We start from the raw sequence: 16,841 nt of genomic DNA, 5'->3' as shown, positions 1-16,841 counted from the left end.
TAGGTTTTGGTATATTCATAAGGTTGTGTAACCATCACCGCTATGTAATTGCAAAACATTTTCATTACTCAAAAGAAAAAAATAAATCCCATACTCCAAAATCCTTAGCCTCCTTAGCTCTGTTCTCCAGCCACCACTAACCTGCTTACTGTCCCTATAAATTTGCCTATTTCTGGTATATCATATAAATGAAATCATATAGTATGTGGACTTTAATTTCTGGCTTCATTCATGTAACATGTTTTTAAGGTTCATGCACGTTGTAGATTTAGTAGTTTTTTTGTTCCTTTTCATAGTAGATCTTGGTTTTAAAATACATTTTGTACTTAGAGTAATGGCTGATTTGAGAGCTGGCATAAAGAAGAACAAGTCAAATTTAGAATATCTTATTGTGTAAATAAATAAATGCAAGCAAGTAAGGAAGTGCTTACAAAATTCTAGAGACATGTCAGAAGGACACAGAGCCAGCATAGGGGGGACTAGGGCTCCCAGTGGCCAATTTCATCAATAAAATAATAATAAAAGGATTATAACTTATTGAATTAGGTACGAATCCTTGGGTCTACACTGAGTAGACAATGGATGGATGGATGGATGGATGGATAAATAGAGGAGAAGGGGGAACTCTTCCTTATAGGTCAAAAATAGCTCATAAATGTAGAAGGAATTAGAATATTATCATCTGCTACCATCCCAATGATTAATCAGGTAAGAATTATTAACAAATGCTAAAAACTTGCAGGTGAAAATTTGAGAACTGACAGTATAGTCTCAAAGTCTAACTTCATAAACTACTTCTTAATTACAGAGGTGAGAATAGTGACTTACAATGGAGAAACGTGACAAACACCACTTTAACCAAGTGAACATAGTGAACCCTACCTGTACTGAGATCATGTGTTTTCTGATAGGATACAATGAAAAGAAGTCAGCATCAAGGCTACTGTATGCCTGCCTACAGTGAATGTTGTGGATCTAATCATTAGGAAGCATGAGACAAACCTGTGCGTGTCGAGGGTATTCTACAGTGTAGCTGCGCTCTTTCAAAATGTTGATGTTATGAAATGCAAAGAATAACTCAGGTAGTTTTTCAGATTAAAAGAAACTGAAAGGACATGACAGTACTATGCAACAAACAAATTGGAGTTTTCTTCTGCCATAAAAGGATATTATAGGGACAGCTGGCAGAATCTTAGAGTCTGTAGATTAGGCAATATTGATTTAGTTTAATATCCTGATTTAAAAACCATTCTGTTGTCGTTATGTAAGAGCATTTCTTTTTTAAAGGAAATTTACACAGAAGTATTTTGGGATATAAGGCATGTCTACAACTTTTATGAATTAAGAAAATAAAATGTGCATGTATACCTAGAATAATAACTAACACAAAGTTCGTAAAATGTTCATATTTGGGGAATCTGGGTGAAGGATAACCAAAAATTCTTGCATTTGTTATGTAAATCTGAAATTATGTAAGGATTAAATTTGGAAAATATTAATCCTGAATCTGTCTCTTCTGATTCTGTGTCCTTACATTAAAGTTTTGGTTCCTCACCTTTCCTAAATATAAAATTTTGGTAGCCAAAGAACCTGTGCTTTGGTATTTTTTAAGTATTCCATCAGGTAATACATAGGATGCTCTTAACACCTTGGCTGGCTGGCCTCTAGTGGTGCTGCCTAAGGGTTTCTTGATAAGTTCTGCTTCATGCTCTTCTCTTCTGAACTAAAGTTTCTTAGTATATTATCTGCAAATAATTTTATTTCCTTACTTCAGTCTTGATCTTCCGTTTGATTTTGTTTCCCCCACTGCTCCACTAATTCTGTTTTTCCCAAAGCTATCATCTCTTCTTATTAAATGCAGTTGGTAATTTTCTGTTCCTATGTTGCTTGATCTTTTGTTAGCTCTTGGCTTCACTATTCACTTCTTTTTTGAAACATTCTCTCTTTGTGAGTAGCTTTTATTACATACTTTCCTGATTTTTCTTCACCTTTTCAGCCATTTTCTTCCCCATTTTATTTGCCTTTTACTATGCCTATCACTTGGGCATTGGTTTTTTTGTTTGTTTGTTTGTTTGCTTGCTTTGGTTTGGTTGATCTTACCTTAGCCTCCTCTAAGTGCTGTTATTACGAGCACCACCACCATACTTGGCTTTGAGTGCTGGTTTTAAATTTTGGCATCTACAGTTCTGTTATAAATAGAGTAGTAGTTTGTAGAGGAGTGATTTCCTTTGAATTTGGGGTAAATGACTAAATTGAAAGCCTACTAGTCAAGACCAGTTTTTAAGTATCCCTGGTGGCAAATTTTCATTCCCGCTGGGAATGAAAACTTGCCAAGCAGTTCTACATTCATCTTAAAGCTTAGAATAACAAAACTGAAGAGTTTCTCAGCATCTGAGATTCTTCCATCTCTTACCATGGAGTTACTTTATCTTCATACTTACTTTTATTGTTGATTCTAAGAATCAAAGCCAGGATTTCTCCTAAGTATTGTGGATTGTAAAGGGGTTAAGAGTGAATTTGAAAAGCAGATGACTTCTTTAAATTTGGTGTCTTCCTTTTATTGGCTTTGTGAAGTAAGACAACTTCTTTGCATTCTGGTTTTGTCATATGCAAAATGAGGTCTATTGCAGTGACTACACCTCTATTGCAAGGAATGAGCCAATATATGTGCAGTACTTAGAACATGGCTTAGTCTAAACTATTATCAAAGTTACATTGGGTGTTTTCAAAGATGAACTTTATGATATGATTGAAATTCTTTAAGTTTCCATGCAAATATATTTATATTTTACTTATCTATTTAATGTAATTCCTATACTGTGTTACTGTTTGCAAGGCACTATTTATTCTAAGTACTTTCAAAACATGTCATTAATTCTAATGACAACCCTGTGAGGTAGATTCTGTTAATATTCCCATTTTGCTTATCTGAAAGCTAAGGTAAAAAGAGATTAATTTGCCCAAGATCACATGGATGGTAGGCCCGTCTTCTTAATGAGTATGATATATCTTGTTTCCATTTATAATCTTTTTAAAATTTTATTTCATTTTTAATTGTCACATGTAAATTGTATATATTTATGGAGCAGTCTGTTTTTGCATCTGTTGACATGCCTATTCAGTGACCTGGCCAGAATTTTGTTACTCTTTTGATTCCTAAAAGTCACTGACAGATTTGGGAATTAGGTTGATGTACTCCATTTTTGCCCAAATGTAGAATAGGTATTTGACATTATTTAAGCCATTGCTAACTAACTGTTGATGGGAGATGAGAAGGAGAACTGTTTTCCTTAAGGCCAGCATTCTTATACACTGAGCAACAATTTGAGTAGCGTATTAAGACATTCTAGCAACCACAAATACATCCTTCACATATGTAGGAATTCCTCTGGAAGTGGTTCAGCTGGCTTTAAGAATCAGTTCCCAAGCCAACAGCTAATAAGTGAACACAGAAAACTTTGTCTAGAAAGACAGAGGTTGGAGATTCACAATATAGGTATGTATTTGTACACACAATTCAATGTATAGTGATAGACATTGAAGAATTTCTTTGAAAAAGAAGCAAACTATAAAAGAAATTCTAATTTAAAACTAAAAACACTAAATAATTTTAGGAATACTTATGAATGAGATGAGATGGAGGTCAGAATAAAAAGATTGAAGAAGGTTTCATGGGAGAAAGAGTGGAGGGAAGTGAAATTATTGTAATAGTCTCATCTTGTACAAAAAAGTAGTGCTGGGGGATTTAGCTCAGTGGTTCCGCTGCTTGCCTTGTGAGTGCAAGGTCCTGAGTGTGATCCCTGGTACCCCCCACCAAAATGTCTGGAAAAAGTAGTAAAGGGCTGGGGATTTAGCGCAGTGGATTTGGTGAGGGAGATAGTTAATATCTGTTTTTCAAGAAATAGTAAAAAAGGATGTGATGGTAAGAAAATGGGAATGTGCAGTTCTCTATCCCCAAACTTTTGTGTTAAACTTAGGTAAAACTTACGCTAGTGTGTTCTGGTTTTGTTGGTAAGAAAGAAACAATTATAAGTGTTAAGCTCTCAGAAAAATGTAGCTATTGGTATGTAAAACCTGACAGTGTGTGGGATCTATTTAGGGCAAACTTCAGAATTTTTAGAAGAAAAGTTTGTGATATTTAACTATCCCTGTCGGGAGCTTCAGGATATTTTTAATTGCACTTTCTCCACACCGGTTGTTGGAATGTTAACCAAGCAAATACTTTCTTACATATCTGTAAAGCTTAATTTCCTTGCCTTCCTTTTCCCTTTCCTTTCCTATTCCTTTTCTTTCCTAGTATTGTTGTATTGGGAAATAAACCCAGGGTGCTCTGCTACTGCATTATATCTCTACCCTCACCTTCTACCCCACTTTGAGACAAGGTCTCACTAGGTTGATTTGGTGAGCCTCAAATTTGGGATCTTTCTGCCTCAGCCTCTGAGGTACTGAGATTATAGTACATTAACAATCTCAGATAGCTGAGATTACAGATGCTCACCACACCTAGTAACATTTGTGTTTTTGTTTTTGTTTTTGTCATAAATTAGCCATTAATAGACTACAAAATTATAATGGGAATTCCAGATTTGCAAATGTAAAATAATGAAATGAATAGAAACTTTACCAATGGTGGGGGTTTGTGTGTGTGTGTGTGTGTGTGTGTGTGTGCAACGTAATATATTTTGAGACTAATGTAGAATAAAGTCAAATAGGACCAACTGTGAATATGAATAGACTGAGTTTTCTTGGAGAGTTTAAGCAGATATGTTCCCCAAAAAGCAACATTTACAGTTAATTAAAAGCATTTAACAAGATAAAATGGAGCATTATAAAATGAAAAAGGCTACTTTACAATGTCAGCAACAAATCCAAACCTTCTTACACAAAAATGTGGCATTCAAGTAACTATGTAAAGGAAAAATTTATTTGAAAAGCAAAAAATTGATCAAATACAGTTATTGTGCATTTATTTCCTCCCTCCCTCCATCCCTCCCTCCCTTCGTTTTCAGAGTTTTGCTGTCCAGTTCAGGCTGGCCTGCAAGTCACTATAGCGCATGCTGGCTTTGAATTCCTAGGGATCCTCCTGCCTTAGCCTCCTGACTGCTGAGATTACAGTTGTGTGCTACCACACCCCACCTGGATAACTTTAGTATACTGTTCTGATAGTAAATATTCCTAGTAATAAGATATAAGTGAAGTCACAGAGAAAGTAATAGAAAATGTGATTTGGTAAATATTGCTGAAACCTTGTATCCCTTGAACAGATAAATCCACTTTGAGGGGCATATCCATTAAATATTTTCAGGAAATCAAGAATGTATTTGGATATAAATAAAACATAGATATTAAAATTTTTACCTTGAACAATAAAATTAGCTTAAAATTTTTTAGAGTACTAGATCAATTGGAAAGTAAAAACTGTACTTTTTAGATCAGTGAAAAACTTTAAAAGAATAAATGTAACTTTTCCATAAAACCTAGAGAAAATGCTTTATACTGTGTGTGGGATATGACTAAAATTAAATATCACCATTTTTAAAATGGAGAGATGAAAATAAAAGAATTTGGTATTTGTTCCTAGGAAATTTGAAAAAGAGAAGTGAAACAGTGGAAAACCTGAGAAGGTTTAAAGTTGATTTTGCCACACAGAATACCCCCTCTCCAAAAAAGTAGAAATTAATATTCTATCTGTTTTTTTGGAAAGATAAAAATAGAATACCTTTTTTGGCCAAAAGAAGACATATGGAATGAAATGGAAAGATTAGTAATTGCAATTCTATTATGCAAGTTTGAACTTTGAGAACCTGAAAATCTCTTGCTGAGTAGTTACTACTCATCTGTCATATCTAAGGAAGCTGAAGACCCACAGTTTGTTATATAGAATGTAACAGTGCTTATGGATTGGTGGCATAAGTTATCCCAAGAAAAGATGGCAAGGGAGTAGCAGACATATGCCTCAAAGTCAGGAAAGAGGAGTAATTAAATTCCTGGGACCTCTGTGTTCCAGTTGAGTTGTTTCACATAAGAACAATATTCATATGGAAAAGAAACTAGAGTTAACAAGCCTTATAAAAAATTGACCAAGCACCTGGCTAACTTTTTAAACTTTTTAATGTTTTAAATTCATGGTCACAAGTTTTAAATTCGTGAGCTTTAAAAAAAATAGGATCCTTAAATGAATTCTGCCTGAATCTGCCTGTTTTATCTTTAAACCCAGGGGTGAAATCTTAAGCCACAACAATTTCATGAAAAGCACAAAAGGAGTATATTGAAAATATTTTCCCCAGGGCAGATTTCTAGGCTCTTTTGTGTCCTGGAGGAGGAACGTGAAAGGAAGTGAGAAAATGCTCCGCCCACATGGTTTCAAGAATCAGCAAGAAGATGGCTTTCAAAGCAAATTCTACCTCCTGGACAAACAGTAGCAGGTGACAAGGGAGCCATTGCACAGCGTGGCAGGAGAACAGGGGTAAGGGAATAATTCTTTATTTGAGTAATGAGGTCCATTGAGATGACAGACATCCTCTGCCTGGGGACAGAGCCAGGCTTCTGGGCATGCTGGCCAACATTCCTCCTGGTTTGCCATGCATTTTTTTCCTTTCATGATCCAGTGTGAAATCTAGAGTCATACTTGGGACGTCCAGTGCTCGTTTAACCACTGGTAAGCAATGAAGTGTGGACACATTTCTTAACCCCTTTGTTACTTTAGTTTCCTCATATGTCAAGTAAGGATAATGGTGGAGCCTGCTTCATAGGGTTTTCATGGTGATTGACTCAGAAATTTGTAAAGCTCTTAAAAACTGTTGAGCAAGTTGTAAGGACTTAATAGATCTTAGCTATATGAACATCTAAGGAAAGAAAATGTAGGCTTTATTATATTTAAGACTTTGATCCCATTGTTTAGTTAAGTAACATAGTTGAAAATATAAAAACTAAACACTAAATTCATTCTATTTTAATTTCATTGAAATAGAATAATTTATGTCCATATACAATCACCTTATGTGTTCTGAGTGTGAATATTTTATTGTTTTTATATTGGACTTATGATATATGGACTTATAAATGATATAAGGAAAATATTATAACTCTCAACATGCTAGATGTCCAACATGTCGAGTTCATATTCTCTAGAAATCAAAAAATGAATTCTAGGAACATTGGACTTTAGGAAGAATTTGAGAGAAAGATAGCCTCTGTCTAATAGAGACAGAAGGGCAGGCAGCCTGGAAAGTGTGTTGCCTGTTGACCACTTCTCAAGAGTGTTTTATTGAGCAAAGCCACAAGGTGAGTTTGGCAGCCACCAGGCAAGAATAAACAAATTTTCCAAGAAATTAGAGCAGGTGTAATCAAAGCATGAGCAGTAGAATGGAAAGGCAGCTTGGGGGAAGAGCCAGGTCTAAAAACTGTTCTTAAGGCACTGGAATAGCAATTGTAACCCACTGGCTGTTAGACCCCTTTACTGATGGAGGTTATTTATGATATTTGTGTCATAAGTCTCTAGTTTTAATGGTAAAAAGATGGACAGTTTAGTGTTTTGAAGGACAGTTTTAGCTAAGGAATTTAAAGGCTCTCATGGAGATCTTAGAGATTCTACTGTAGTTTTTAATGACTCAAAACAGTGGTCAACTACTGGTGTATCTGGAAACTGCCAAAAGGGGTCAGTGATTAGTGCCCCTTTTCATACCTAGCTTTATTATTATAGCATTGTTTTAATACATCTTTTGGTTTTATTCTCTGTCTGTTTAAGACCAAGTTAAAGTGAGACCTGTGTTAATTAAAATTAACCTCTTGCTGTCTGTCAAGGTCAGTTTGGAACCATGGATAGAGCCTCTCAGTTCAATGTCAGTCATGAGGATGATTCATGGCCTTGTTTGACCATTTGGCTTTCTGTAAAAGCCTGGGAGATTTTTCCGTCTTGGTGACACTTCTTTTTTTGTTAATGTTGATTCTGCCCTTTGGGGTCCAGAAATCTCCCTTTTTAAGAGATTGAGTAACTCACCAGAGTTGTAGGATCTTATAGAGAAGTCCTGGGTCCTCATTGACTTTGGAGGGCCACAGCCTAAATATTGGCTGTCATTTTAGCCCAGTTATCTTTCTAGTTCTACTCGTCAAACATTCATTGTTGAACATCCAGAAAAGAAGATCAATATCATTAGTATTGCACTGGGAGCAGTGAGCTTAACTACTATAATTTTATGTGGATATCAGGCACTTCTGAAATATAAAATACAGCCAGAGGTCTGTTACTTCTTATCAGTCATAGTTGTTTTGGTAGTTGAATCCCTGTAGAATGCTTTAGACCCCTTGGTCATCCTGACACAGTCTCTATAGAATGCTAACAGATTACAGTTATAGAGTTTTATAGAGAAAACTTTAGATCAAGAGCCTTACATAGTATTTTAGCATGACAATCATGATGACATTATTTTGCAGCACATTTACGTGTCCATCTTAGTATAGAATAGCTTTTTTAGTCAAACTGTCTGATCACAAGATATTAAATAACATAAAGAAAACTTACCTTATTATCCTGTAATATCATCTAAGGAGTACCAGCCTATAAATAGAAACTTACAAATGTAGCCTCTAATTAGGTAGCCTTATAATTTGTAGCCTCTAATTTTTAGTGTGTGACATTGTTTGGATGATTTGATGCCTGACATTCCTGTGTGTAGTGACACATATATAACTTACATATTACATAAGCTTTTTAAAAAACCTGTTATTTAAATGGTAATCATGCTGGGTGGTCATGTATCTTTTATCAGAAGTAGTTGGAGCTCAAGAGAAAGATATCTTGAGTCAAAAAATTATTACAAACAATCCTGGTTTTATATGTTAGGAAACGTTAGAAGGCGTGAATACATCTAGTACACCATGATAGTAACAATAATGAGTGTCACAGCTATATGAAAACCTTTGCCTCTTAATTTAGTTTTGTATGAAGAGCTTTTTTGTTTTTTTTGGTTTTTTTTTTTTGTACAGGGGATTGAACTTGGGACCTTGCGCTTGCGAGGCAGGCGGCAGAACCACTGAGCTAAATCCCTAGCCCCAAGAGCTTCTTTTATTGAAACCTTATAGTTTTTCCACTGAAAACTTAACCTTTTGACCAGTGACCAATGTCCTTATCAAAATGTTAACAATGTTTTTCCTATAAGGCTGTGGAAATTATTGGGATCCTATTAGTGAACAAAGGCAGGAACAGAAATATTACCAGGAGCTGCTCCTTGATTCACTAAAGGGGAGTCCTGTCTAGAAGTTTCTTTAAGCTTAAGGGCTCTCCATTTAATTATCCTAACAAATCTTTTGAGATTACCTATGAGAACCAGATCACAACAACACATTATTCTTGACCAAAGACTCCCAAGTTATTACACACAGACAATATACATTACATTTATACAACCAGTCTTGATGCCATTTTCATCAGCTGGCAGCCTGGCAAGTGGAAGCTTGTCTAAATTATGACTTTTATCTATAAACCAATTTAAATTATAGGCAAATATTTTTAAAATCCAAAAAAGGCAAAAAGAAAAAAATTGTTGAACTCAAAAGAGTTGTGGGACACATTGGACAGACAGATAAGCACATATAAGATGATTTGTTTATAAACCAGAGTGCACTTAGATGTATTTGGCCAAGTCAAATTATAATAACTTAAAATTTTTAAGTTTGTAACTATAAATAAGACTAATCAGGACTTTTTTTGTAAGTCAGTTAGCAGAGATCTCTTTAATAAAAATCATCAAGAATAAAAACCCTGGGCCGGGGATTTAGCTCAGTGGTTCGGTGGCCTGCCTTGCAAGCGCAAGAACCCAAGTTCAATCCCCGGTGCAAACAAACAAACAAATAAATAAAAACCTTTTACACCTGTGAAGGCAAAGACAATTTTTAAGATGGGCCCTAAGCTGAAGGTTTATTTACATCTGTGAAGGCAAAGACAGTTTTTAAGATGGGCCCTAGACTGAAGGTTTATCTGATTGGAATATCCAGCTTTACAGGCTTCTCATTGTTTTTTTTGATAGCCATAATTGTTGGATGATTACAGGTGGTAGCCAAAACTGCTGTTTCCTCTAGAGGAGCAGATTTTTAAAAGGTAATTTTAATTATTTCCAAGGGTGGGCCAGGTGTGGGTATAGAAAGTTTCTAGGTGGCACTCTTTGGAGCTAAGTATGTATTCTAAACAGTGGGGAAAGAAGACCTGTCAAGGCTGTAATCTATCCTGCTGTAGATGTCCACCTATGACAGTTTTTTTTTTCCAATTTTGCCTGTGATCCTTGGGCCATGCTAAACTATAGGCCTTTCCTTTTCAGAGCCACAGTTAGTACGTCTCTGAGAATAGTGGCCAACCTGGCAAGATGTCCTGGAGAGAAATCATGATGAGAAAGACTGTCCTCTGGGAACTAGGGCTGTGCCTATTCTTTAATACCTGTTTTGTTTAAAACTGTTATTAAACTCCTAAAGTTCTCTGGGAATGTTTTGTTCTATCAGTGAACTTATCTGTGTTATAGAAAAATCAGTCTTTCCTTTGCTATAAAAACCAGTCAGCATCATTCTTGAGGGGAGAGGGAAGTGAGTTCATCTCTTGTTCTGTCTAAGGGCTGAAAGGCAGATAAACTTGGACTCAAATTTTTACATTTATTTTTAGTAGTTTCAGGATTAAATCTAGGCCAGTTTTTTTTAATATGGCCCAGAGATAAGGGAAGGTCAGCTTCATTCTGGAAGGGCACCAAGAAGGGGAAATTCACCATTCTGGAAAGTTGGTGTTGAAGTCCAGCAGCCCCAGAAGAGAGAATCATCTTTGACCAGACACTGTTGGAAACTGTTATTTCTTGGGCAGGGTAGTGTAGAAAGGACAGAAGAGTGACTCTAAATATGGCAGAAGAATTAATTCCTAACCATCTCAGGTGTGGAAAGATAATTTTGATTACCTAAGAGAATAATCACAATCTAGAATCTATGAAACATAAGTAAACTCTTAACCTCTGTCCAGTGATCTTGGTGCAGAAGACCTCCAAATGATATAAGGGAAATACTATAACTCCCAATTATCTAGATGTCTGACACACTGAGTTCATGTTTTCTGAAATCAAAGAATGAATTTTAGGAACAACAAAGCTTAAGAGTTGGAAGAATTTATTGAGAAATGGCTTCTTCCTAATAGAGACAGAAAGGCAGTGACCTGGAAATTTGGTTGCCTGCCTACCCTGCTTCTTAAGGGTGTTTTATTAAGCAAAGCCACAAGATGAGGTGAGCTCAAGATAGAACAAAAATATAGTCAACTAGTAAGATGACAAGTATGTTATTTAGGTAATATTAATCCAGTGGGGAATCACAAGGTGGATATGACGTGGATAAAACTATGGCCAGCCAATAAGATTACAGCAAGTATAGTTGCTTAGGTAATATTGATTAAATATGATGAGCACCCAGCCCTGTCTAACTGCCTGCAATATTTATAACTTACTTAGCTGTCTGCAAAACTTTGGCATGTCTTTCATTTGTAGTAAATACTGATTTTGGAGTAAAGCTCTTCCAAAATAAAATATGTTGTATTGGGGGAATACTCTTAACAGAATTTCACATAATGATTAATGGGACAGGTGGGGATTTCATATTGTAAAAGAACAACTGGAAGGGGCCGGGGATTTAGCTCAGCAGTTTGGTAGCCTGCCTTGCAAGTGCAAGGACCCGAGTTCAATCCCCGGTACCAAAAAAAAAAAGCAAAAAACAAAAAAGAACAACTAGGACATGGTATTTTGTAAAGACTCATATTAAGATAGCACTTTATGTACTCCTAGCCCAGATGCCTGATTGGATGCCTGCCATTTTATAAGTTATCCCACCTTGCTTTGCTGCCCAAACTTAATTTATGCTTAAATTTTAATGCATAGAATGTATACATACAGAATACTGGCTCTGTTTTGCCATTGGTATACAGTTTGTTTAGATGTCTACCGATTTTTCTTTGCCAAATTTAAATAAATGAAATTGATGCTTTTGCAGGATTTGCTTTAGACTGTTGTATTTCACATTGGGGTGGTGTTAAAATACAGTGGTTTTTTAATTGAGTTGCTTGCAGTGTGATCTATATAATCTTTTGGATATCTTTTATAACTGCTGTGGTGGATGAGGAATCATTATTTGTTTTTGCAGGCAAGTTAATAGGTTAAAATGACAGTAGAAACTGCCTTCTAGTAGGAGGTTTGAAAAATGCACTTAACTACTTGCTCAGGACATTTAAAATAAAGAATCAGGCAAAGTCATTTACAATCCAGTTGTCTTTGAGAATATTGAAAAGCAGTATTCATAATGGAAGTATGATATGTACTGAGTGTTTGTGTCTGTGCATATATGTTATTTGTTTGGTTTTAGGTCACTGTTCTATTTATTCTGTGTGTGAAGTATCATGGAAAATATTTAAATGACATAATTTCCTTATTTGCACTTTTTCAGTTGCTTTAAATCTTTGAAGGTAGTAGTTATTCATAGTATAATATCAGTGGTGTACAATGTAGAATCCACTTAGTTTGATTAAGGAGGGAGGGAGCATTAGAATCTGAGAATCTTAGGAGTATGATTCTAGAAAAATACAAAAAACATTGGCTTTGTCTGTTTCCTAAGCTTTTAAATAAAATGCTTACCAGTTGGTATAAATATATTTATACTGGTATTATTTCTTGTAGAGAATTTTTCTAAGTTTTGCTTGGGAATTTTTTTTAACCTCAGTATTCTAAAATCCCAAATGTTACCCTGTTCATGTCATCAACACTTTGAGATTTTCATTGTGAACATTAAGATTTATCGATTGTGGTTAGAGATGTAGCTAAGTAGAAGAGTACTTGCCTAGCATTTGTGAGGCCCTAGGTTTGATCCTCAGTAATGAAAAAGAATTCTATTGATTTTTAATTTTTTAAAAGGTTGTATTTAAATAAATGTATTATGAATACTTAGAGTATTCAAATATTGTTATTTAAATCATAATATATTCATTAATGTGAACAAAATCTTTCAAAGCTTTACTTCATTTTGAGATTGTCTGTAATGGCAAAAAAAATTATAATTGAGTTACAGAAGACTATATCTAAAATGAAGTAATAGATTCTGATATGTTGTAGAATTATAATTTTTATACTAGCATTATATAATAAAACATATCAGAAAAATAAATCTAGCATAACTGAAATCTGAAGTTGCTCATAGATTCTTATTTAGGAGTACCTTTCATAATGGGAGGGAACTTGAATTGCTCCACACTGGAAAATTTAATGTACCACTCAATTACTATTCTTTATCCCAGTTTAAAATAATAAATTGGGAGTAAGGTCTTAATGCAGTGTAACCTTTGGAACATTAGAAATAACCTCTTTCTTTCCAGAAATCAGTATACGGTAGGGACATTAGTTTTACCACACTGCATGAAATAGATTTGTAATAGCAATTAGGCCTTTTTTTTATTATCTAAGTATACTGATTTCTTCTGTCTTACTAAACTTATTTTAAGCATTAATTAAAAGATGATATTGGTATAATATTAGAAAAGATACTTATTTTAAAGCTTTTCAATAGCTTCTTTTAGATTCTGGAGAAAGATTAAACTTAGTGTTTGTTAATGTTTTATATTATTTTATGAAATTACTCCTTTGAAATAATTTAAGATGGTAGATATTTTGATAAAATTTTAGTTAGGAAAAAGTACTTATTTTTTCTTCTTTTGTAGTCCTACCATAAATGATGTGAAACTATAGAGTATAATAAGTCTTTGAGAAACTAAAAGGACTTCATAAAAACAGTATTGTCTTGTGATGCTACCACTTAATGGTAGCCATCAGCTTTTGCTTTTATTATAGAAGCAGATTTTCTATGCTAGGTGAAAATGTTCACAGAAACTAATTTACATACTCTCTCAAATTCCTTTTGGAATAGGGGAGGATACAAATAAGCAAATAGTAATAAAACTAATTTGCATACTCTAAAATGTTGGTCTTAATGGTATTGATGGAAGGTTTCCAATTTGTAGCAAAGTAGTGATTTTTAAGGAAACATTATATTGACATGTACTTTATTTTAAAAATACAATGCGAAAGTACTGTGTTGGACAAATTTATCCCTATTTCTTTTGTTAACCAACTAATAAACAAGGATTCATGATTTTATAAGCAGACCTTAATGATCTTTCAGTTTGATATAATTTTCAGTGCTGTTGATATAGATAGAAGATAGTAACAGTTTTGATTTAGACTCATAGTTTTTAATGGATCCATTCCTTTTTTCTATATTATCCATACGTTCTCAAAAATGTTTGTGACCACTTGTTTTAAGAATCATCTTAACACATAGATTCCCAGGTCCCACCGCAGAAACCTGCCTTTGTTTATTTGTTTTTGTTTTTTGAGATAAGATCTTGTTATGTAGTCCAGGCTGGCCTTGAACTCACTGTGTTACTCAGACTGGCCTTGAATTGGCAGCGATGCTCTTGCCTCAGTTTCCTGAGTGCTAGGATTACAGGCGTGTACCACCACCTGGCAAGAAGCCTACCATTTTATTTGAACATCAGATTTTTTTATGGCTCAATTTAAGAACTGTTCTGGGGAGTTGGCAAATGTTTTCTATAAAGGTAGTCATATTTTTGGATTTGAGGACCTTGTGACCTTCGTTGCAATGACTCACTTCTGCCCTCCTTGCACAAAAGCAGCAAGAGTACATGTAGAAGCAAGTGACCATGGGCAACCAGATTTGATCCCAGAATTTGCCAACCTCTAGTAGAACCAGTGCTTTTTTACTTTGTGGTTCTTTTCGAAAGTATTCTCTTTGAAATTGTTGTTGTTGTTGTTGGTTTTTTTTTTTTTTTTTTGGTGTTTTGAGATAGGATCTCACTATGTAGTTGAGACTGACCTAGAACTCACTATGTAGCCCATGCTGGTCTCGAACTCAGAGCGATCCTCCTCAGCCTCCCTAGTGCTATGATTACAGGTATGTGCCACCACCACAGACAGCTGCAATTGTTTTTAATGAGATTGATTTTGTGCTTGTTTTGTGATAACTGAAAGAAATCCATAAATGTAAACACTTTCTGGATATATATTTAACCAAACAATCCAATTATTTAAACAGGATGAACAGTGATTGCATTTTGTGTTAATTTTTATAAAATAATATAACAGAAAATATAAAAATGACAATTTTATCAAATTGATTTATATAATAATCAACTGACTCTGTCTAAGTAATGCTCTGGATAGTTATTACATAAACAAATGTGCTGCCTGAGTGATGCTCTGGGTAAACCATTAAGTGGTTAATAAGTTATTACATGTAAAAAAGTTATGATATTTAAAACCTGTTCTGTGTTAATATTAAGAGTGTGATTAACTTATTGATTAATCTGCTTTTATTATTAGGTTCCTGTGGCTAGAGCAAGTATTCTTTGGCTAATTGGAGAAAACTGTGAACGAGTTCCTAAAATTGCCCCTGATGTTTTGAGGAAGATGGCTAAAAGCTTCACTAGTGAAGATGATCTGGTAAAACTGCAGATATTAAATCTGGGAGCAAAACTGTATTTAACTAACTCCAAACAGGTAAGAGGCTATCAGATGTTTACTTTCCTCTTTATTCTGATCGAGCCACTAAAGCTTATTTATGAATATTATGGTTTATATCTAAAATGTTCCCTAAACATCTCATGTGTTCAGAAGTGGGACTTTTATAAGATGATTGGACCATGGAGATGCTATATTTTTCAGTGTATTAATTCATCGATGAACTCCGAGCTGACTTGTGGATGCCTGACCTGCCAGGGTGTATTCTTATCCCTGACTCCTTCCTCTGTTTTTTGGCTGACATGGGTTTAGCACCTTTTCTCAACCATGCCATTGTTTTTTCATTGCGTTTATTGGTACATTTTAGGTATACAATATGATGACAATCATCATTGGGAATTTGTACCTTTATATGATATGTCTTGGTTCTTATTTTTCCCTCATTCCCCTGCCCTCCCTTCAACCCTTCCAGCCCTCCTTATTCACAAAGACTTTGTTTCTATTTTTTCCTTTTCTCATATTTTTTCCTTTCCCTTCTTTTCTTTTCCCTATCCCTCCCACTTCCCCTTTGTACCTTTTCTTCCTATTTCACATTATCTATTATACATTTTGATCCTTATTTATACTTTGAGTTTCTCATACCAGAGAAACTATTCAGTATTCACACATTTGGGTCCTATTTATTTCATGTAAGAGTATGCCCTCAAAGTGAATCCATTTAGCTATAAATATCTTTAGTTTCTCATTCTTTATGGCTGAGTAGTACTCCATTTTATTTAAAACCCACATCTTCTTTATCCAGTCTCCAGTTGACTGGCTGTTCCCAGGTTTTAACTGTTACAAACTGTGCTGCTATTAACATGGGTACATATATATATATATATATTGTGATTCTTTTAATTCTTTTGGGAAGATATCCATCAGAGGAATAGCTGGATCAAATGGGACCTGTAATCCTAGTTTTCTGGGGTATCTCCATATTGATTTCCACAGTGGTTGTGCCAGTCTGCATTTTCACCAACTGTGGAGAAGCGTTCCTTTCTCTCCACAACCCTGCCAACATTTTTTGTTGGTTGATTTCTTGATAGTCATCCTTCTTTCTGGAGTGAGATGGAATCTCAGTGTTGTTTTCATCTGCATCTCTTGAATGACCAGTGATATTGAACATTTTTTCATATGTTTATTTGCTGCTTTTACTTCTTTGAGAAATGTCTATACCTTTCAGATGCCCATTTTTAAATTGGGTCTTTAACTTGGGGGGGGGGTCTGAATTTTTTTTTTTTTTTTTTTTTTTTTTTTTTT

The 16,841-nt window shown here is 34.7% G+C and overlaps 1 protein-coding gene across 2 annotated transcripts in view; it reads left to right on the top strand.

The window, feature by feature from the left end:
• The window catches only part of Ap3b1 (adaptor related protein complex 3 subunit beta 1), a 234,124-nt gene that overhangs the window by 116,745 nt on the left and 100,538 nt on the right, over positions 1-16,841 (top strand). For both annotated transcript variants that reach the window (XM_010619098.1, XM_033761506.1), the window contains exon 15: positions 15,402-15,578. In XM_010619098.1, coding sequence (XP_010617400.1) covers positions 15,402-15,578 — 177 coding nt within the window. The remainder of the gene's footprint in view (positions 1-15,401; positions 15,579-16,841) is intronic.

Source organism: Fukomys damarensis, unplaced genomic scaffold (assembly GCF_012274545.1).
Source record: "Fukomys damarensis isolate Sample0158 unplaced genomic scaffold, DMR_v1.0_HiC HiC_scaffold_1, whole genome shotgun sequence".
NCBI classification, from domain to species: domain Eukaryota; kingdom Metazoa; phylum Chordata; class Mammalia; order Rodentia; family Bathyergidae; genus Fukomys; species Fukomys damarensis.
This window is presented reverse-complemented; position numbering and strand designations above follow the sequence as displayed.